Below are 23,681 nucleotides of genomic sequence, written 5' to 3'. Positions count from 1 at the left end.
TTGCAATGTAATTGTGTAATTCAAGAACTCCTTTTTCAGCAAATACAGTTGCCGGGTTGTTTCGGAAGAATAATTCCTTCAAAGCAGAGAACGTTCAGGCTGAGATGAAGGTCCCTGTCCACTTCCCGTCCAGGATCGGACTGTGCTTCTCGGGGTCCCCGGAGGAGGGTCAGCTGCTCGGATCTGGGAAAAGCAGGCAGATGGTTTCATGGAAGTGGCTGTTTTTTGTGTTAAACTGGATTTTTTTTGCTCCCAACTGATATGACCACAGAATTGGGGCACGAGACCAAAGACTCAGGGAGTCCTGATTTCAGTGGATGGTATGACAGACACGCAAGCAGGAATGTATGTAAAATGTAAACCACTGAAATGGGGTGTAAGATGCAGGGGTGTGGGTGTTTTGGGGGAGGGGGGGGGGAGGGAGACACCCACCTGTAATCCCTAACTAGAAATAAAGTGTGTTTTTCTGCGTGATGGATCCTAAGGACGCCGATATACTGGCCGGACCTGGTCTGTCCCCCCAGGTCGCTTGGATCGTGGTTCCGTCCCAGCAGAATCGACTGGGCTGTGGCACAGGTGTAGCTGGCCCCTTGTGGACTGGTGGTCCCGCCCAGGTTCCGCACGGTTGGAACTACGAGGCGGAGAGCACCAGGGGATGCCGTTAGAGTCGCTATCCTCCCAGACAACCCCAGTGCATGCTGGGACTGCAAGGGCACTGTAATGTATCACTCAATAAAACAGTCTAATTAGAAAAGCATGTCTTTACGAGCGGTTTGGCACGAGGCACTTTGCTGTGATTTACAGCGATTTTTCCACAGGCAGAGGAACGACTCTGAGAGCAGACAATGACAAACGCTTTCATAAATAGTTTATAGAAAACTTGGCTTGGATCTTGCACACGACGGTGTTGGTAACCTGGACCACAACGCTCACATTTCCCTTGACACTGTTGTGGGCCTGACGCATGGGTTTGGGACAGAAGCCTAGCACAGGAGGAACAGAAGTCACCGTGTCACCTCTGTGGCTTTGGGGCTCGTGGGAGTTTTACTTACACAAAAATGTTCTGAGGGCAGAAAGAAAAATGATTGGTTCAGAGAGATAATGAATCAGATTTTAGAGGAGGTGGGCCCAACCAATCAGATGTCTTGGTTCCACCTCCTCTACAATTTGATTGGTTATCTCTCTGGACCAATCATTTTTCTTTCTGCCCTCAAAATATTTTTGTGTACATATAACTCCCACGAGCGACTTTGGGTCACCTCTGAAGAGACATCTGGAATGGTCCCTTTCAGAATCTAGGCCAAAGATTTGCTATCTTGAACAAACAAACTATACAGCTAAGGCTGGCTTGTTTGAAACAATGGGTTGTGCTGTGGTTCGCAGACGTTCCACGCTTTTGACACCTGACAGCGCCAGGAAGGACGCGGCGTGACAATAATCATTATTTGAGGTTTCTGATGGAAGGACAAAAGCTGGAGACAATTGGGGGGGAGGGGGCGTGGGGGGCGTAATTTAACAGATAATTCTGGCTTTCATCAAGGACAAAAGCAGCTGAAGAATACGGCTAGGAGATTCCATGTATAACTGAATTAATTTTGCAGAAAGAAATATGTTTTGACTTATTCAGCAAAATTTGCTCAGTTTTATATTGCTGGGGCTTAGTAAAATAATGATGTATTATGTATCCCACAATCCCCCGCTGGATAAGTAGTTATTGAAAATGTATAGATGGGCTGGACATACAGTATATTATAAAGTCATTAAATAGTTTTATTGAGCCTGGGATATTGCATTAATCTTAATAGGTAATTGTGTCGTATTTAGGTTTGCATGCTGCATTAATCACCTTTAAGTTCAGTGGCATTTTGGGTAAGAGGTATCGACGGGGACAGATGTGGCACTAATTCAGGTCCTAATTCAGCCACAATCCTGAGGTCCGCACGAGGGTCATGTGACCTGGGGCTCCGACAAACTCTGGCAATCAAGCAGAAAGACCTCTCGCGTGTGCAGACAAGCAGCATCCCGCCACTGAAACTCATGAGTTATCCAGACAGAGTGAGGCTCTTCCTGGCCAGAGATACACATTCCTTTTTGCCAACCTGCAACCGTCTGTGACATATAGCCTCCGCTATATTCCGTGGTGTAAGTTCATGCATATTTCATTTCTATACTTGAAGAACACTTCAGTTGAGTATCAACATCACTTATACCATCATATTCTTCTTACACGTCGAGGTCAGATGCGATTGTAGGATTTTTTTCATTAGCCAATGATATGCTTTGAATTGGTGAGTGACGGGAAGGGGCAGGAGGGGGGCCAATCAGCTTTCAGCTGGGACCAATGCCCCTGTGGCCCCACCCCAAGTGTTTCAGAAGCACCATGAGCACTGAGAATGATGTGGTGTGTCCAGCCAGCTCAAAGCTTCAGGCTTTTTAAGGTAGTGGCCATAATTCATGCAGAGGGGCAAACCATATCATTAGCCAATAATGTGTTTTAAATCCATGAGTGACAGCGCAGCAGTCCTATCAGCTTTCAGCTTGGGCATGTGGCCCCGCCCTGTATACACCCATGACGGTTTATATTACAACATCCCTAAAGGCGAAATACATTTTGGTGGCCTTTTTAAGGAATGAAAGGCTGCAGATGATTAAGCGGAGCAGGGATCAGCACCGTGAGGAGTGAGAATGGTGCGGTGTGACCGGCCCAAAGCTTCAGGGTACAGGGCAAACGGGGGAAGCCTCGCAGCTGTGTGACGACGTGCTGAAGCAGGACGGAGGGGCAGCTATGCCACATGGGCGGGGGTGGTGGGGGGGGGGCAGCTATACCTGGGCAGCTTCCTTTCTGCACGTCGTGTCCCCGTTACGCCACCGCTGGGCGCGGGATGTCGACGCGGTGTGGCTTTGGAATGGGTCCGTGTCTGTTTTGGCCAGAACCCCGAATCCGGGCCAGCTAGGAGCAGATGGGCCCGTGGCACATCTGTCAGACAGACCCCCCTCTGGCTGTGTTTGGCCTTCCCCAATGTCACCGTTACAGACGTCCAAACAAGCGGGACAGTGTGTGGCTGAGTGGGTTTGGAGGCTGTGTCTCTGATCGGAAAGTCGTTGGTTCGAATCCCAGGGTTTCACTATCGGGCCCTTGAGCAAAACCCTGAACCTCCAGGGACTGTCTGACCCTGATTTCTAAAAAATGTGCTGCATTGGATAAAAGTGTCTAAACTAAGCATAAATGTGTATTGAAGCTATGGGATTAAAGCTAAACTGTCTGTAACCTTCCCTTTCTAAGGTGTCACACATCCTCATTCCAATAACTGGGGACATTTGGGCTTATGCTACACAGGGACCAAAAGAAATCCATCCACCTGCTTCTTGTGCAGGGGAAACTTGACCTCTATATCGTGCAGCACATGACATAAGTGTGGGGAACACCCTGCATGGGACACCAGTCCATTACAACACACACACACTCTGTGAGCAATTTAGAGACACTGTGGGGAAGTGTGTCAGCTAACCCTCTGTGGCTGTGATCAGAAGGTCGCTGGTTCAAACCTCGGCAGAACAGTCAATTTTCCGTGGGTCCTAACCCCCAACTTCATGGGTGATACATGCAATCTGCTCGTATCACCTGTATGGAGAGCAAGATGGGGCAAAGAGAATTATTAAAGCATCACTATTTTATACATCAGTTCCCCTAACTGCGTGTCTTTGGACTGTGACTGGAAACCAGAGTATCTAGAGAACCCCCCCCGCATGGAATTCAAAGCGCCGACCCGGGTGGTGTGAGGTAACACTGCTACCCACCAAGCAGCTATAAAAATCACACTGGAAAAAGAAAACAAGGGAAATAATTCAAGACTGAGTGCCGTGGGTGGGCTTGGCCCTACGCCATCGAGGGAGGGGAGGCAAGTGATGGGATTCATTCATAGTGATTAGTTCCACCTGTCCTCGTTCTCTGTAGAATGTATAAATGTGTATTTTCTGCTCTATTTCTCCTCAGCAACACAGGAGTGCAAGTTCAAACCATTCCCAAGACGCGACATTCCCTTATGGCCTCCGATTCCTCACAACAATGTCTGTTGTGCATTTTTTCATTTCCCTTTCTCCTTTCTTGGTCCCCGCTTCTGTATTCTCTGGCCCCGGTCCCACAGTGTTCCCATCCATCCCACCATTATAGCCCCTGGCTACCAAGCTGCGGGGTCCTGAATAGCGGGACAGGCAATGCTGAGGACAGCCCAGGAAGATGGCCGCCGATCAGAGTGAAACAGACAGGTAGAACAGGTGGCTCTACCTGAGGGAGATCTGCATTTCTTCGGGTGCCCCTGGCTAGCTGAGAGTCACCCGGGGTTGGGCGGGCTGGGGTAACCCAAATAAGGCTCCTCCCCTCCCCCACCCCAGCTCCTACCACAAAACACAGTCATACAGGTCAGCCAATCAGCAGAGAGGCTGATTCATGTAGCCTAAGTCCTAGAAAGTATTAACAATACTTCATGATTTAATAGGACACCTCTGCCCAAATCTGACCTGCCTAAAACGTAACTGTTTACCCTCCCAAATTTCCCAGATGTTCACACCCTAGCACTGGAAATAGCACATCATTATCAGCAGTGTAGTAACGATCCGCAGCGCGTTTAAACAACAACAAGAGTGTCAACAGCCGCTCGTTAAAATATTACCCAGCATTCTCTGGCAAAGCAGCGGATTTCCTGCAGGTAATTATTGCTGATGCCAAAGATAAACTTTAAAAAACAGTCCAAGAGAAAGATTTTTGTCTGCGGAAAGTGTGCAGGTATATTGCGGTGTTCAGGTAAACCCCAAATCTGCAGTGAGGTGTGTATCACAGCTGTCCAAGCCCTTCGCTCCAGAAACACAAGCAACCTGTCAGATAAACACAGCAGCGTTCGGAAGCCTGTGTAAAGCCAAGCACGTACATTTGGGCGCTCATCACCGCACACACCTAAGGAGCGTGATACAGGTCTTTACGTTTAAAGTTTTTTTTGTTTTTCCGATGGAAATCGAACTCAGTAGAGCAGAAATCAAAGAGCTGCGACTCATACCCTGCTGCAAGAAAGGTGCCAAAGGCACTTTGTCAAAACACCAGAACTTGCGGTCAGTTGCCATGGCAACTAGGCAGGTAAACAAAAAATACCTAAAGAAAAACAAAAAAACAACAAAACAAAAAAGCCCCAGACGAAAGCTCTTCACGTTCCACATCATTTCTGGCTGCTTCAGACCTATCATGCTTCTGAAACCAGCTTGGCCACATTTAGCAGAATCCAAACTGTTTATTTCTACCTTCGAATGTGTTAAATACTTTTGGGTTTTGACAAAGGAAACCAAAACAGTAAGAATAATATTAAATAAACCACAAGGCCAAGCCAGCAGTAAAACAAAAATGGAACGATCCAGATCTTTATAACTCTCCCTGCTAACCTTGGATCTTCATACATGGGTAGACAAACAGACCCATCCTATCCACGGTACCAAAGAGCAAACTTCACTGTTTTATTTTTAACAAATCAGAACAAAACACTGGCTGATCAAGGACGTTCCTGCCTAGACAAAGTTTACATTGAACTCTTGCCGGCAAAAACATGACTCCCATAATGCCTTGGGAAGCTGTTATCCTCTTGCAACACTCTGACTGGCTATGCAATGGATTTCAGGGAAAAAACACACACATATGAACCAATCGATAACACCTCAAACACATCAGTGTCGGCCCAAAAACCCAAAATTGCTTCTGAAAATGTGATGTGTACATTGTAATTTTCCAAAAAAATTACATATAAGTTTCATATTAATGTTTAACAATACTCAAAGCTAGGTTTCTAAGTAACTTGCAGAACAATGAAAACCTTTAAATAATCCACCTCAAATCCCCGGCTTGAAAACTGGCACTAACCGATAAAGGCGCACATTTTCACCACTGCCACGTAGTGCAGCTGCATTTCTCCACAGGTCGGGGTCCTGAGGTCATTTCCTGTACACACATTCGGGTCACACGTGTGACCTCATACGCCCTAACACAAGCACCGTAGAATGCGTGAGCGGGAGAGGTCTTTGCTGCACTACTCGTCAAACTTACCACAAAAAAACGTGTTATGAAGGGTAAATCTGTGAAAACCACGGTTGAGCAGCTAATCCTGGGTAGGATGGAACCATAACATCTTGTTTTAGTAGAACAACAGGTCCTTCTCTCCATCATGTGTGGATGCCACTGAAGATGCCTTATATTGAGCGTCCGTCTGATATGAACTTGCACTGCCGTGGGATAGATGGAGATTAATTCAATAGGGCCTCTCAAGGGGGAATATATAATGTAGGCAACCTTGCTTAATCAAAAAGTTCAGTTGTGCTGCCAACTGGTTTAAACCTTCTTCTGGGATCATTTGGGTAAGATGAGCTGCTCTGGTTTAAAGTCATCCAGGGGGCTGTGAACTAATATATATTAGGCATAAAAATTTTGAGGCTGCCCCTTTAAGGCATTTAAAGGGACAGTAGCTGCATGAATTCTGAAAAACGTGGACATACTGGTGTGTACAGAAAGACCTAAAGACACAGCATGGGACAGATGAAATTTTTATGGACCGGTTCCGATTCCGATTTTAACACCTCATAACTTTACATATATACATACAGTACCAGTCAAAAGTGTTTGTACACCACTGATTTTTACCACTTATCCATTTATTTCACAAACTGCATTTTTTTTCTTCTTAAGTATTGAATGAACAACTATAAATGAAAACATAAGTTAAATAAAACAGGTTTCCTTCATAACATGGAAAGAGTATGTAACAGTGCATGCCTGACATCCTGTTAACTGGGTGTGTGGTATATGATGGCAAATTTTAGGCTGTCCTTTAACATCAAATACACTAGTTAACAGTATGCAATGTTCCTTGTAGAAGGAATGTCTGAAATATTGTCTGCTGTTAAAGGAGGTTACTGTGATGAGTCAAAGATAAATATGACATTTTCTTACAAATAAAGGAACTCAAATGGTGAACATACTGTAAATGTATTTGTTAGCAAAGAATACTGAGTGTATTTTTAGTGAATGTTAAGTAAGTAACATGCAAATGTAGAAAAACTTTTGTCTGGTAGCGTATATTAGTCATGAGTGTTATTTTAGAATAGCTTTTACAATTTTCATGCAAAACAGTCAGTCCGATTCAACTATCGAATGGGTTCTCGACCAAAACGATGAAACTTTTCCGACGGAAATGTAGATTTTCCATTTTTTCAACTTCAACCTTCAGAAAGTTCATCTCCAACCTTGCAGCCTGTGGACGAAATTCTGCGGTACGGCGAATGCATGCCCTCTCCTGTAGAATCGGGAGGTAGAGCTCATCACCAGACGCTGTGGTGATACTGCAGAATGGGGCAACACCCAAACACACCCCCAGGAAAACAAAAACCATGCCCACTGAGAGTGTGCCCCCCCCCCCGTAAGGCTGCTGATATCACAGGGAGGGAGGGAGGTTCATGTCACTCACAAACTGGCCAGAACTGCCTTCTCCACCACCAAATCCTTCCGTTGGGAAATTACTCGCCACATGAAAAACGGCAGATCAGCAGGGAGAGGTGCACAGACACGCTGGGGTTTTGCAACCAGGTACCGAGGACCATCACTGTAATCGTGCTGTGGAACCACAAAGGATGTGTTCTCATGACGAGAGCATCTGCCCAGGCCAATGTGAAGCCAGCACACGTTTATGTTTTATACTATACAACAGACAAATAAGTGCTAATGGGTTTGAACTCTCCGAAATGTTTTTGTTACTGATCAGGCAAGGAGTCAGGGATCGAAATCACAAGTTTAATGTTTGTTCAGGGCCCCCAACAGAGCTATGCAGAGACTTTGAGGGCCAGGAACTCGACAAATGGTGAGGGGCTGCTTGGTTCATGTGAGGGAGAACAAAATAAAATCCAACCTGGTGAAGCCGGCGATCATCGCTGACCAAGAAGGGGGCACTCAGGCGCTCGGAAGGAGGGTGCGTTAAATCACTTGGGCACCCAGCACCCAGTCAGCACCCCCTGAGTAGACGGGCACCCTAAGTCTGATGCGTTGACCGGTGCCAACTGCAGCCTTCATGCAGATACCAAAAGATTAGAACATCTTATCATCTCATTTGCTGATGTTTTGTTTTGACACAATGGAGCCAGCAGATTTACTTGGTATCTGCTGAGTATATAATGAATAAGGCTAACAGCCTTCGTGCAGGAAACAATGTTAACTTTGACATCTCAACACGATTATCCTGTCAGCTGATCATCGAGAGACAACGATCTCAGACACCGTCTTTTTCGAAAGCGCGCCTTTGTTCGCATTACTTCCGTCTCATAAGGCCGCATAGAACTAATAACTTGTTTTGATTTTATAATTGTATTTTTACTTATTAGTAAAGCAGCAGGACTGCTATGAGGGTTAGAACTAAGGTTAGTGTTGCCATTAGGTTAGAGAGAAATAGTTTTCCACATGTTTGTCTTCCAAGGCGAAGCGTCCTATAAAAGACAAGATAGGGGAGATTCTGTCTGCTTTGACCTGCTGTGTTCTGTCACCCTGGCTAGCTTAAGGGTTTGGGGTGCCCTTGTACTTAGCTTTCAGGATTGGATTAGCATGCAGATAATGTGCTCCATGGTATATTACTGTTTGTTTGTGGCTAGTCGAATTAGCTTTCTGGCTACAGGTATACTTCACAGACACTTCTCCATAAGAACTGTCTCCATCCCTCACCCACATTCAGAGGCACAATTAAATCTCAGCTCATTCTATTCCACAGAATTTGTACAGAGAAAGATGATTTTGAGGGGGGCAGCAACTACACTTTCTAAGGCACTTTTTTATCGGAAATGCAAGAAGAACATTTAGAGTCAAAAAGAAAAGTATCAGAAGCAAATGCTGCCTATACTTACAATCGACTCAAAGGTCAGAGAGGGAACTCCGACATGAAGGACAGCATCAGAAATCCCTGAGGGACAAATACGCTTCAGCCGACTACAGTCACATCAGCATTTGGAAAGAACAAGACCTTAAGACTACATAGTAAAACAACGTGCTACCAAAATTAAATTACATTCCAAATCATAGACTAGAATTTAAGAAACAACAAAACAGACAAAAAACAGGTTCATATTTGTTGTGCTAAGCTTGCTCTTTAGCTTGTTTTAGCTTTATTTTTTTATAGTAGTTTTTGAGAAAATGTTTTTTCCTCAAGCTCCTGAAATAATGGATTTTCGGAAATATGTGCTTCTCTTTGGATGGCAACGATATACAACTCCGATTCAGAAGGATCACAGGCAAGGAGCGGGGGTGGGGGTTCATTTGGTGAGCTATCTATTCTCACCTCCCTTCCTAGGGGGGGCAGGTGGAGATGATGGGATTTATGTGCCATTCGGACCCCAGGGGCTGCACTGTCAGAAAAAAGTACCAATTTGTACTTTTGAGGATACAATTACTTGTCATTGCGGCCTGTACCCTCAAGCGTCTGTCAATCGTACCCTAGCTGTAGGTAAATGTACTTTTATGGTACAGAATGGACTCTGAGGAACAAAACTGTACCTTTCTGACAGTGTAGGTCAGCCACTGAAAGTCAACGAGTACAAGGCCAGTCGGTTGCAAAACACAGCTTTCATGTTTGGGAGAGAAAAAGAACCATACATTCTCTTCTGCTTCCACTCGATGATATATTGTATTATATATGACATTCATCTAAGAAGGATCTGTTTGTTTTAAGGAGGGTGACATGCTTAATGAGGCTCCTTATTCCAGCACCAAATACTAATACGCAATACCAACTTGTCTGTGGAGCACGTTAAATACATCTGAGACTCTCCCTTATGCCACATGTATCAATGCAGCTTGATCCATAATCGGTGAAGTGGATCCGACTGCGTCAAGTCGGCGTCATGCAGGTGAAGTCGCCTGCGGCCGCTAGTGGGCGTGTTCGTGCAGGGCACCTGCCGCGAGGATGCGGTCAAACTGTTTGTTGTAAATAAATTGAACAAGCAGTTTTATTATTAAAATCTCGGGGGGAGGAAATGACTATTGGAAAAACACAAATCTTCCGTTTCTGTAACCTGAGAAATTGTGAGAATGGGGAAAAAAACGTTGGCATTAAATGTTAAGGGAGCAACAACTTTCCCACGCTATATTTATGAAAAATCCTTAGATTCACCGATTACAAAAAGCCGCAGGGACATCGGGAGCTAAAGGTGGTTTCAGCTTCGCTAGTCATTATGATGATCCGCGTTTTTGGGACCGGAAAACATTTCAGTTATATTTTCAGGTTATACTTTTAGCCTTCGATAGTCCACTATCGTCATCTGTTATGAGAGAGACGATTAATCGACAAAAATTGTTTTGACACAATGGACCTGGTCACGATTACGCAAAATGCAATTTAAAAATAAGCATTAGGGATTTAAGTTCGTCTTGAAGAGACATTGAAGGTATTCTGAAGGTATTCAACATGCTAAAAGGAGGCGATGCCCAGCCCTGTCACGGGCGATCTGTACTTCATGCCACTTCATGTCCACATTTAAGACTGAAATCGGATTCCGTGTTTTACGATGCAAAATAATGTGCAGACATCAAGGGCGAGGAAAGTGGTTTTTCGCCTACAGTTGTTCCTAAATGATTATGTTTTACCATTAGGCGGACCTGCACAGGTCACAGTGGGCACCGCTTCCTAAGAAAGCGTCCACATGCTGCAAGGTCCGCCTAGCAAAACTGTCATCCGAGGCACATCACCCCCATTTTCATACTCACAGGAAGGGACAGTAACTGGCTTTTTAATCGGGACTCCAAACCGTTAATTATTTAATTAACTCCGGAACTATGGAGGACTAGACATGACATAATTATAAATAAATAAATGTGTGAATAAATAAGTAAATACTGAAATAAATAAATACATAAATACAGTTTGGCCATGAAAACTGCTAAATGGATTCCTATATTTGTTTATTAACGTATTTAAATATTTATGAATTTCCACATTTCGTCATTTATTTATTTATGTATTTCCACATTCATTTATTTCTGCATTTCTGTCTCTGTATGTTAATAAGGTGGGCGGTCCCAAAAGCATGATTGGTTAAAAGTCGAGCTTCCTTGCGACTCAATTAGTAATGCCTCGACTTTTAACCAATCATGCTTTTGGGACCGCCCACCTTATTAACATACAGAGACAGAAATGCAGAAATAAATGAATGTAGAAATGTGGAAATACATAAATAAATAAATGACGAAATGTGGAAATTCATAAATATTTAAAAACGTTAATAAACAAATATAGGAATCCATTTAGCAGTTTTCATGGCCAAACTGTATTTATGTATTTATTTATTTCAGTATTTACTTATTTATTCACACATTTATTTATTTATAATTATGTCATGTTAGTCCTCCATAGTATGGTCCTCCATACTGAACCACGCCATGTTCAGAAGCGCCTGGATTAGATCACGTATTCATTATTTTGGAAGTCACCCACACATCTCCTGAGTTGTTGTAATTAATAACGAAGGGGTGAAAACTCGACATTGCACTGCCAAAATCGCCAAATAGGCAAATAACTGGCAAGATCATCATATGGGCAAATGTAAAACTGTCCCTCAGAGAAAATTAAACAAAGAAAGCGACACACTGTCAGCCTTAATTTTTGAAGTCGTAGGTACTATCAGCGCACACTGCCATCTAGTGTTCAATACCCGCACACACGTCCTTTGCTGAGCATGCACTGGCACAGTGTGTTGTCACTACAACTATAGGACAAAACACCTTGGGATCATAGTTGGCGACCCCCCCCCATGTGAGGCCGTAGTCCCGTAACTGACGCTCCCTCACAATGCAGGTAATCTGCCTCATTCGGGACTCCTCTAGCAACCGCTCATTCGACACAAAGTCAAACCAGCGGCAGCCAAGGATTCTCCGAAGAGACACAGTACCGAAGGAGTCCAGTCTTCGTCTCAGCTCACTGGATAGCGTCCATGTCTCACAGCCATACAGCAAGACAAGGAGCACCAGGACTCTAAAGACTTAGACCTTCATCCTCTTGCAAAGATATTGGGAGCACTGTACACCCCTTTCCAGCGACCTCATGACCCCCCCCCCCCCCCCTCATGCTCTCCCAAATCCGTTTCCCAATCCACTTGTAATCAAAAGATTGCTGGTCCAAATCCCCGATCAGTGAAGTACCACTGAGGGATCTTGAGCAAGGTACCGCCCCCCCAGCACTGCTCCCCGGGTGCTGAATTAGCTGCCCCCCCTGCTGTGGCACCGGGTCTCATAAGGGTTAAATGCAGAGGACACATTTCGTTGTTGTGCACTGTGGTGTGTCAACAATGACAGCTAATGACTTCCACTTCACTTCACTACTGACTTACATAGGAAGAGTTGCCAGAGGTCGACATTCTCCCCGCAGACAGACACACTACTGATGGCTGTGCCTTAGAAGTCATTAAAGGCCTGCATCTTGGTTTTTATCCAGGACACTCGCAATCCCAGACACTCGGACTTCTCTCTCAGTCACAGCCTCCATTGACTTCATGAAGATCACAGCATCGTCGGCAAGGTCAAGATCAGTGAATCTTTTGTCACCATCTATGTAATTTACACACACTCACACACACACACACACACACACACACATTTGTATTCCTGTCTTTGTGGGGACTTTCCATTTATTTATATGGGAAAATCCCTAATCCCAACTATGACAACCTTAACCATAAGTAGCCAAACAAAATACAAGATTTTGGGCATTTTTAATGTTTTGATTGCACTTTCAGATTAGTATAAAATTGAAGTTTATATTGTGGGGACCTGAAAGATGTCCCCACAATCTAAAAAGTACCAGATTTTACCACATTGTGCAGACATTTCCTGTGCGTAGTAAATACCCCGTATATATATAGTTTGTGTTCCTTGTGTTTGGATAATTTCTTTATAACTATATTATTGTACAATTGTAGACACAGCTCTCCAGCAAGCGTCTGAGATTTGTACTAACATCACTTGTACATCCCCTCCTTATCGGCTGTCATTCCTTTGCTCTGAGCAGAGAAGCAGGCAGACGCCGGTGTCTCTGCGCAGTGCTCCGCCAGAGCAGCGGGGAGCCGGACGCTCGGTCGCCGGCTCATTAAGTCACGTTCTCCGTTTCGTTTTGCTGGATGGGGGTGTCTGATACGCGATACTGCGTGACGCCAGACCGGATTGTACGTGTGTCGGGGGGGGAGATGTCCTCCAGAGGCTCTGCTTTCTTACAAAACTGAAAACTTGGCTTTATGCTTTAAAAGTATATTTATGTGTCCTGTAATGTCCTGGCATCCCATCCAGAGTGTACACCTGCTTCGTGCCATATGGCTCCAGATTGACGGCTTGACCCTGTACTGCACCATGCTGTACATAGCTGATGGAGAATCAGCCAAAACATTTTTTTTTTTAAATGTCCACCCAAACCCCACCACCACCAGCAGCACCACCAATCCACCCCATCATAACTCTCTTCTCTTGAGTCAAACTCTGGAGATCTTGTAGGCAAATGATATACTGGATCATACTTTCAATACACTAATACTGTAGTCTAAATCTGCTGGAGTGGTCTCTTAGAAACTGAAATAATCACACATTTTCCCCATATGCCTTATGTTACTTTAAGTCTTTTTCTATTGACTGATTAAGTACCGAGTAGCGAAATGATAGAGAATTTAGCGATCGATTAATCGATCCTTTCCTTTCCAACAACGTGCCATCAGATTCTTCGACGGACTGGGAGCCGGAGACGGCGTCCAGGTTTTTGTAAATGAAGTCAGTATGACCACTAATCCGGCCGATTGAGGTAGTGAGAAGAGTAAGAACAGGAAATGTTTGTGTCAACAGCGTCTAAAATAACATGAAAGGAGACAGACACAAAACCCAGCCGCATTTAGATCAGAGGTAATGACAGCACGCAGATAAGAAAATATGCGCGCGTGGTTTTGTGTCTGAATGCGTGCTTTCGCGAGAGAGGAAACCTCAGAAAAAAATTAGGCTTTGGTGGCTGTGATCTCAGTCCTGTGTTCTTTAATGTTCTTATATTCTTTATTATCCCCCCCCAGTGTGGCTGCTGCTCATTAAGAGTGTTTGTTTTTTCTCACACTGCTAAGTTAAACTGAAACGAGTTTTTTCGTCCCGTTTTTACCTTGACGTCGGAACGAAACGCGACACCCACTTGGTTGCTGAATTTAGATACGATGATCACAAACTAGTGAAAAAATACAGACAGACGTGTAGTTTCAATTTATGTGACTGGTCATGTGAGAGAGAAAAAAAATAACTGCATATATGGAGCAGAATCCCTGATTTATATGTGCAGAGGTGTTCTGTTCTAGGTGAGGGGACGTGTCTGTGCTGGGATAATGCCAGTATCTGTTGGTAGGGCACATTTAATTGAAACGTGTTTGAGTAGAACTTGACCATTGTGGTTAGCAAGATCTTTGTAGTACTATTTCTTCGCCGGTTTATATATGTGATTAATTAACTTTTGCTGATGTTCCACACGAGCTGTCTTGCCTCCTTGATATTGGCCATTCCATAATTTACTTTTAGCCTCATCATTTTAGACTTCACTTGCACCCAGGGGAGGGATGAGGGGGGGGGGGGGGACTGCTTCCTGACTCAAAAACCAGATTCCTGAGCATATTTGCACCACAGACGGACTGAATTGCACAGAAACACTCACAGTTCCTAAAGCATCCATTCCTTTGTTCTGTGTTTTGCTGTTTTTTTTTTAAGTACAGGTGACTTCATAAGATGAGCCATCACTTGCCACTCGGATCCTCGCTTAAATGGTATTATCTGCTCATTTATTAAAGCCTTCTAGTCTCTTCTAAAACCAGACGTGAAACCAATTTAACATATAGTACAACTTCCTGTCACAACACCAACTGAACCACAGCTATGATCAACAGGAGGAATTGCATCTGAAGACTGATCTCTCCAGAACTCACTGCCCAGTGCTTCATATCCCAGATCATGTCACATCCCAGGACCGTCTGGAGACTTTTCAGTGTTTAAAATTCAAAAGGTCCTTCTAGGAAGGGTTTAATGTTCTCGAAAGTGCGCCCCTGACATCGTGTGACAGTTATGTTTGGTGGTTTTTCGACGAGCCGTGTACAGCAGCCCACTTCCTGTTAGCAGCGACTTCCAGAGATCACAGCTTGTCAGAATGGCAGCCCACAGCAGTGGAGGCCCTTGGCCGTGGGGGTTGGTTCTGCGCGCAGGGACTGGAGGAGGAAGTGACTCGTGTGCAAGCAGACACGCGTACAACAGACGGCAAGAAGCGACGGCACACCCCGCTGACGCAGACTCTCGCCAAACCTCCCCCCCCCCCCCGCTCCCTGGGGAGCAGGAACGGACCGGTGGACGGGAGCTGAGGCGTCCCGATGGCATCTAGCCACACCGTCATGCACCTGCAGAGGAAGCTGAAGAACCTGCAGCAGCAACGTGGCAAGAAAGGTGAGTGCAACGGCGGGATTGGCCCCCTCTGCTCCATGGCGACAAGGCTTTCACACGTCTGTGACTTCTGGCTGTCGCGTCGCAATATCTCCACCGCATGCCTTCCACAAACGAACAAAGGCTCCTCTCAGCTTGCCTTAGAGCTCACGGCACAAACACCCCCCAGCGCACTCCTGCTCCAGAACTCTTCTTTTTGCTGCTGTACGGCGCGTATTTGCAAAGTCATTAGGAGGATTTCCTCAGATGGACCGGCAGGTTGTGTCAGCCGATCGGCTCCCAGTCCGCTCCTTAAACGAAAAGGCGCTTTGAACGTTGGTATTTGTCAAAGAAACGTGAGAAATGCAGAAGAGAAAGTGAGCTTTTTCTATGGTCTGGATTCAGCTCACAGGGGCTTCTGTACACCGTCAGGGCTGGACTGGGACTCGAAACCCTGGACTTTGGGGATCACCTGCATGAAATTTTGATAATTTTTTTAGAGGTGGGGAGGACCCATGATACATTTTACCGGCCTATGAACCCATCAGCCCACTGGGAAAACGCCCCAGTATGCCAGATGGCCAATCCAGCCCTGGCCGCTGCAGACGGAGGTTGCTGGGTCCTCCGGACTGGATGGGTGACCCCAGTGTGGGTCCTCATTCCCTCCCCATCTGCACTCGCAGCACAGAGCTTTAGAGGGCAGGAAACGCGAGGGACTGGCCGCCCCGAGGGACGTGTGGGGAGTGCGATTTGACAGGGCGTGCGAGACCAAGACAGTAATCAGTTAGGGATGCAAGAGGAAGAAAATGAAACCAGAATTCGTTTTTCATTGTGTTGCTCCTGTTCTTGTATGTCAATTTGGTTCCTATTAAGAATATGTATGGTATGCATGTAATGGGACTAATGATAGAAATACCAGCAGGGGGCAGTGTGGAGTCCAGGACCCTGGTGACTGTGGTACCTACTATGAGGAGCACGATGAGTGGGTCCTCCCTCATCCCCCCCAGAGATGCCCATTACTCCCACAGGGGTGTGCCACTGCTCCAACCTATGCCTGGTGTGCTGGCCCAGAGCCTGGATGGGTTTGTGACAGATATGAGGACCCTGACCAAACCAGAAAACGGCCCCAAAGGTACAAGTGAAACAAGATACATGCATACAGCACACATGCTATAAGACAAGGTTTGCTGCAGCAAACACACGTTGAGTTTTTCCAATGCTGATGATGCAGATTCAACATATGGTAGAGGGGAGGTCCAGTCCACGGCCAGAGAATCCATATTACCTGGAAAGGGCTCCAGCAAGCCCTTCACAGAGCTCCTGCCGCTGGGAAGGAGTGTACCCATGGTGACCGTGCCGCCGTCGACTCTCGCCCCTGATCCATGGGGGTCAGAAAGCACACAGGTCAGATATTATTAAATTTTTTTTTGCCATCATTGTGCCTCTTTCCATTCCTTTATTTCCATTTTCCTTTATTCAAAAACCGCAACAACACCGCAAGCTTATTCCCAGCATTCTGATCTTCATAATATAACATTTAGATGGAATTTTGACAAAAGCAGCATCTGATTGGATGCTTTCCTCTGCCTATCACATGCAGACTTTCTCAATACGCCCCTCGTTTGGCTTTGTCCCTCCCTCTGCCGTCGCCCCTCCCATGGGAGGCTACTATTTCCAGAGGGACCCAGCGGCCAACATAGAACTGTCTCCACAAAGGTAGGCGTCCCATTGGTCAACAAGCTAATCATGTGGCAGACAGGCTTCTGGGCCTCGCCCATATAGCCGGATAGCTACTTAAGCACTAATGATCAAATGACGCACTCTGGCGGGATGATTGGAAAGGGGAAGGTCTTATCCTCAGCCCTCAGCTGATTTCTGGGTGTTTCTTCCATCATCTCTCACATCTCAGTCCAGTGGAAGAATCAGAGTGTTAAAACTTAAAAATGCCTTTAACATTTTCAGAGGTCAATGCTGATTACGTTGATGCACAAGAGCAAAATCCTCACATTAAATTCATAAAAAACCAATAAATGGTGATAAACACTATAGAATGGGCTGCAAGCAAATGATTAAATAATAAATTACTCAAGCAAACATTAGGATATGTTTTCTTAAAAATGAACTTCTGAAGATTCCACAGAGTCACTTCCCTTCTATCAGATTTGATCACTAAGCACAGCAAACGGTCAAGCGCAAGCTAATGATGGTCACAATAATAGACGAGTGGTCTGTTTATTTTTATCTAAAGAAGATTTACAAATAGACCACGGATTGATGGGCCCAGGCAATGCAGTTCAACAGTAGACAGCACGGCTCAGCCTGGTATCCATGGAGATCGTCTCAAAACAATGGGTCACAGAAATCCCCATAATACTTGTAATAGCAGTGGTGTTGGATTTCTCCTGGAAAGTAGTAATATCTTTGTCTTCCTAACCCTGGAAGTCCTGTTATATCCAGCTTAAGATGCCGCATTATTTTCTGCATTTTTTTTTCATTTCCTGCCTGCCTCTTCCCACGAGAACGAGGCCCGATTCCAGGTTCCCCTTTGGCCAATAAAACAACGATCACTCGATCAGCTTCGCCAACAGGCTGAGATCATTGCTCCTGTAAGCCATGTTTGAGTACATCTGAGGTCTTTTTCTTTATATTGTAAAGGCTAGCCAACAACAGTCATCAAACAGACTCTGGTCCCAGCACCTGCAGAGATGTCCTCTGTCCAATGCCTGGGTACCTTGGTGCATTTACCGACTCAGCCACGATGTCGCCTTCTCATCAATACCCTGCTTACCTTCCTATCCAGCCATTGTTTTACAGGTGAGTGTGGTTCATTAGCCGGGGGCAGGGGTGTATACAGGGGCGAGGCCACAGAGGCATTGCCTCCTGCTGAATGCTGATTGGCCCCCTCCCCTGTCACTCACAGATTCAAAACATATCATTGGCTAATGATAAGGTTGGCCCCTCTATATAAATTATGGCCACTAGTTTAAAAAAATCCTATGATCACCCCTGGTGTGGAGGAGACCTTAGGCAATGTGTCCTGGGAGGACAGCCCCAAATTGCCTACCACGCCTGAATCATGCTGCCTGCACATGTGTCTTTGAAACAACAACGCTGCTAGTGAAATAAAGAAAACTGAATTCAGACCCTCCACGACCTTGCGCAGAATAAACGCTCGGAAGATGGACAGATGGATGGTAGCTAGGACGATTTAGCTTAGGTCAGGGCTGCGGTCCATTGGTGTCCCTGTAGACATGGCCTGTTTTACGTTTACTGACGACTGTCTATTGTTTGCCCCTCACACGAACAGATTTGACACATACAAGAAGGTGCCTCTTCAGACTTCGGAGCTGAGTGCATTCTCTCCTCTGCACTCGTTCCACCCCCTGCCTGCGGACCCCATCGCTGCCAGGCCGCCGACCCGCAGGGCTGGGCACCGAGACAGCGATGCTGGCAGAAGGTGAGGAGTCTTCTGTTTTCATTAACTGATTTAATTATACCTATTCTGTGATTCGTTCTGTAGTGGCAAACTGCACTTTGCGTATCGATGCGGTTGGTTGGGCGTGGGTCGGGCGGCGAATGCCATGTCGGTATTAGAGACCTCAAAGGTTTTGATTAAATTTATCCAGACAGTCTTTTAATGGCTGCATGGCTGACTTCCCACGTTCACATGGAGTTCATGTTAAGTGCCACCAGAGACGCATGTTCCTCGCTCGCTGCAGGAGGATTAAGGAGACGATTGCAAGCCAAAAGGGTGTGGAGAGCAGGTTTGTTGCTGATATAGAGCTGAGGTTTCCCCAGAAGAAAGAGAGGAGGAGACAGAGGGTCGCCTTGGGCAAAGCCCCCAGCCTAGAGGAGGGCAAGCAGCACAAAGACATGATGGTGAGCAGAGCTTCACTGAAAGGCTTCTGTTCCATCAGACGTGGCTGTGATATGTGGCTTTGATAAATTTCATTATGGATTTTCAGGACTTGAGCTCAAGGTCAAGGATATCTCCACAAGAGACACAAAAGGGTAAGAACACCATTTTAGTGGCTACAGATGAACATCCTTGATGATATTTTTGTCTGAACGTACAGCATATGGCCCACTTATCAAGTGACCCTCTGGCCTACAGTTTTGGTGGAAAACGTATTCTAAGCCTCTTAAAGAGTTTGCCTTCCATGTTTTCCCCAGGGAGAAGACTCCGTGGGACCATCACAACTGAACGAAAGGGCCTGTTCATTCCAGAAAAATCTCATCTCATTAAGGAACATATGCATTCCCAAAATCCACAACGAGTAGAAGCAAAACTCTGGAATGGTTTCAGCAGAAAAGACAGTGAAACATGGTTAGTTTCGTTTGCCTTCCATGGGTTTCAAATCCTTCACTATGTATGGTTTCTCTGTTCTCACACTGAGTACATCTCACTTAGGCACAATAAGCTATTGTCAGATGTTACTAAGCTCCCTCAGCCCTACATTTTCTTTACAAAGCGTCTTCACACTCAACTCCATGGCTTGTTCACTTTCCTGGTCAATATTGGTTTTTATTCCTTTGATGAGATTAAAAAGCTTTTGTGTTCCTGTCCAGCTATGTTTAGAAGTTCTTCCTGCTTGCACTGAACTTTTATTCCCCTCAAATGTGTCTTTCACTCCGTCGAAAAACCTGCCTTGGCAGTAGAATTTGCAGCGAAAGGACATGCCGGATATTGACAGTAACAAGCAGAACCATGTTTGTACTTTGTATGTTTTTATTAGCTCAGCCCAAGTGGATTCTGGGAGCTGCCAGAGAAGCTCAAAGCCACAGAATTCATTAAAGGCATTAGACCTCAGTCCGAGGTACCAGCAGAATAAGTATAGGGATGAACATAAGCACATGAGAAGCTGTACCAGTCGATGCCAGGACCCTCCCTTCCACCAGGAGGCGCCCATTCCCCAACATGGACAGGTGGAGGAAAGGGTACCTATGCCACCCAGAGATGGGCCCAGCCCCGGACAGGGTCATAGGGTGATACGGTCCATTTCCATGCCCAACCTGCTTTTAATGCAGGTTCCTCTAGCCAAATACGAAGCATTAAAGGCTATGTGTGAGGCAGGTGTTGGTGTGAAGGAGGGACTGCAAAAGGAAGACCTTAATTCAAACAGAGAGCCATCTCAGGGTGGAGCACAACACAACGTCAGAGCGCCAGGGAGTCTAGAACCAGCGTTTGACACGAAGACTTTGATCTGGTGCATTGCTGACACCAAGCGGGCAGAAGGGATGCTTCAGCTGTCCATGGAAAGAAGTGAGTGAGACAGATCGGAAAGTAAACAACACAGAACTGCTCTTTAGAGGTTCTTCAAACACAATTTAAATGAGCTAATTTGTATTCATTTACGTAGGTGAAAATTCAGCTCAAGAAAAACCCAAAACAACGATGGACAGAGAAGGATCCTCTGTGTCCCCAGCATATATTTCTGTACATGACAATAAAGAATTCTTCAGCGCAGCTCAACATGAGGTGTGTATCTATACCTACGTCTCTCAATGTACACACCAGGGGTGTCAAACTCCAGTCCTGGGGGGCCGGAGCCCTGTGTAGCTTAGTTCTTTCCCTGTTCCACCACAAATGATTCAGCTCAAGAGCTGTTTGGTAATTAGCACAAGGAGGTACAAGGAGCTGAATCAGGTGTGTTAAACGAGGGAAATCCCAAAAATGTGCAGGTCTCCGGCCCCCCAGGACTGGAGTTTGACTCCTGTGGTACACACCATTTAAAAATGACCTTCCATTTGTTTCATTGTGAGGTAATTACCTCATCCAGACAGATGTTTGCATATTGTAGATGTGTTATTACCATGTGGTGCCATAACATTCTGAAGAGTTTTAAATGTATCTCTAAGATTTATGAATGAAAATGGTCAGTAATGAATCTGTACGCTGGGGCATTTCCAGTCACCAGGGGTGGTGACGATTAAGCCTCCACAAAACACGAAGAGACAACTGTCTGAAGAAGCAGATGACTCTCTTCAATCCGTCACCCAGAAGAGGAGATCAACTGCACCCTCTCCAGCTCCACCCCAAAACAGCATCCTGGATGGACCCCCCCTGGGTGGGAGTGAGCCAGAGAACCTTTATTCCACTCTGCCCGACCTGAAGCCTCAGCTCTATCCTGAGTATAGAGGTATAATGAAGATTTTATAGCATGAGACCTCAATGATGTCATGGGGCTTTAGAATCCTCCCGTCCATTAGATGATGCCATATTGTAATAAGTGGTGGACACCCCCCTACGCTTCTCAGTAGAATGATCCAGGCTTCAAAGACATTCATAGAGCAGTGTGGTCCATGCATCTGAGGAGCAAATTTCTAAAGCTCACTCAGTCCACAGGATACCTTTTCAGAAAAAAAATTTGTTGGACCATTTTGGTTCCCAACACTGTAACATGATGAGGAAGCCTGGATATTAGCAGTCTCGTCTGAAAAACATTAAAAAAATGCAATGAGTGAGTTTTTGTCTCTGATACTCTAACGTATGATGAATAAGCTTGACTTTAGGTCATTGGCGGTCTCACCCTAAAAACAACAAAAGATTGACTGAGTCAATTTTGGTAATTTGCTCTTCATTTGGCCTCCTATAACAAGTTTGTTATGCTTAAAAAAATCAACATTATTTGATGATGTGGTTTTCCTTTTAAACCACAGAACTCTAACCATTTTTTCATGGTGAAACTTTAGTAATCATTATGTCAGATGTTCTCAGCAATAAAACCGTGGAATCCTATCTTCTCCTCCAACAGAGGATCACACGGACCTTGTGTGCGATTTGCCCGAGTTTGAAGGTCAAAATCAAGGTGAGGTTCAGAATCTGGGTTCCACCGGCTTCTCAGGTGAAGAGTCTATGGAGATGTCCCCAGACCATGAGAAAAGGTGGAAACCTCAATGGCAGGGCATTGAGGAGATCCTGGAGACCTACAGAGGCTACGCTGAAGGTGACGTGACCTTCTGCGTCCATTTTGCATTCTAACCTCATTCAGGCAAATGACAGTGAATATTTTAAGCGTACTTAATTTATTTGCAGCATTTTAAATCTCAATATTCTTAATATTCATGTAATTATTTTCATTTGAAAGTATACAGGGGTGATTTTAATTAATTTCATTACTCATTTTGAAGAGAGAACATTTGAAGAAAAGATACTTCAAGAACAACTCAGGACGTTGAAGGAGAAAAACAATGAATTGAGTTTAATTGCAAAAAAATTGAACACTCGAATGCAGGTAATCGATAATTTTCTGGTTCTTCAGATGTGAAATAAGTTGCATTTTTACAGCCATTCAAGTGAAGGTGTTCAGGAAATATCTCCAAATACAGACTAAGCCTCCTAAGAACATCAGAAACCGACTCGTCATCGCACGTTATGTACTTACATGTACGCAAAAACCGGGAGGCTACTGTAATAGACATCCTGCTTCCTGTTTGCTCTGAGATCCAGGACCTCACGGGTGTCCAGTGCTAATGCCTGTCGTTGCCGTGCATGTGCTCCCCAGAGTCTACAGGCCACCAAAGACAGGTTGGAGAAAGAGCAGAAGGAGCATGAGGCAGCCCTGACCTACCTAAGGAACTGTCTTGGCCTCATCTAGCTATGGGGACCTCACCCCTAACAAACACAGCACTCCTCAGCCAAAACCTTCAGTCCGACTGTCTTCAGTTCACTTCCTTTTATTCTTCTGCTCATGATTTACAGGAATGCAATTTTATTCATATATTAGTTATTTCGGTGTTATTCCATATTATAGATATGATGTAATTGTCAGACTAACATAGCAACCACAGAACTAGTCCCTTTATGAGCTAAATATATACTCTCGCTGTACAAGACCCATTAAGTAGAACTTAGAAGATGAAACGCATTTCCATAATGTCTACTGAAATGAATATGTACCTGCATATTTAAAGATTTTGTATGATTTTTACACTATAAAATGCATGAGTTCTCTGTAGCACACAGGTGATTTTTGTTACAGGCAATTTGCGCCAAAAATCGGTTTGATTAAAGAAGGCATGAGTGAGTTACCGAAACGGGAGGATGTGGCGATAGAGCAGCCCAGCTATCCAACAGGGACATTCACACAACAACTGAAAGTAATTTCATTTTGGGCTGATTTAGAAAAAAAACAACAAAAAACTATGAGCTCATTTTGAAATTCGCATTCTGCACTGTGGTTGGAGGGCTTGTGTCATTAGT

General features: G+C 45.1%; 1 protein-coding gene across 2 annotated transcripts; it reads left to right on the top strand.

Annotated features, from left to right (window-relative positions):
• Positions 1-15,255: 15,255 nt before the first annotated feature.
• LOC111845904 (uncharacterized) lies at positions 15,256-23,436 on the top strand. 2 transcript variants are annotated; one of them, XM_023815613.2, is made up of 15 exons: positions 15,256-15,502; positions 16,401-16,610; positions 16,710-16,882; positions 17,079-17,194; positions 18,134-18,292; positions 18,786-18,935; positions 19,198-19,357; positions 19,444-19,489; positions 19,652-19,805; positions 20,215-20,741; positions 20,839-20,957; positions 21,390-21,618; positions 22,234-22,425; positions 22,610-22,713; positions 22,984-23,436. In XM_023815613.2, the coding sequence occupies exons 1-15, from the start codon at positions 15,430-15,432 to the stop codon at positions 23,074-23,076; spliced, it is 2,505 nt and encodes an 834-aa protein (XP_023671381.2). In that variant the 5' UTR covers positions 15,256-15,429; the 3' UTR covers positions 23,077-23,436. The 2 variants fall into 2 exon arrangements, with proteins under 2 accessions (XP_023671381.2, XP_023671380.2); XM_023815612.2 differs by having other exon boundaries at positions 16,398-16,610.
• Positions 23,437-23,681: the final 245 nt, after the last annotated feature.

Source organism: Paramormyrops kingsleyae, chromosome 4 (genome assembly GCF_048594095.1).
Source record: "Paramormyrops kingsleyae isolate MSU_618 chromosome 4, PKINGS_0.4, whole genome shotgun sequence".
NCBI lineage: Eukaryota > Metazoa > Chordata > Actinopteri > Osteoglossiformes > Mormyridae > Paramormyrops > Paramormyrops kingsleyae.
Note: the sequence above shows the minus strand (reverse complement) of the source record. Positions and strands in the feature narration are given on the sequence as shown.

What these genes read in the sequence shown, in the direction of transcription:
- LOC111845904 (XM_023815612.2), top strand. Translation starts at nt 15,430, where the DNA reads ATGGCATCTAGCCACACCGTCATGCACCTGCAGAGGAAGCTGAAGAAC. An exon ending in GCAGCAACGTGGCAAGAAAG is followed by an intron (nt 15,503 to 16,397) that starts GTGAGTGCAACG and finishes TAGAAATACCAG; the next exon opens with CAGGGGGCAGTGTGGAGTCC. An exon ending in TCAGCTGTCCATGGAAAGAA is followed by an intron (nt 20,742 to 20,838) that starts GTGAGTGAGACA and finishes TCATTTACGTAG; the next exon opens with GTGAAAATTCAGCTCAAGAA.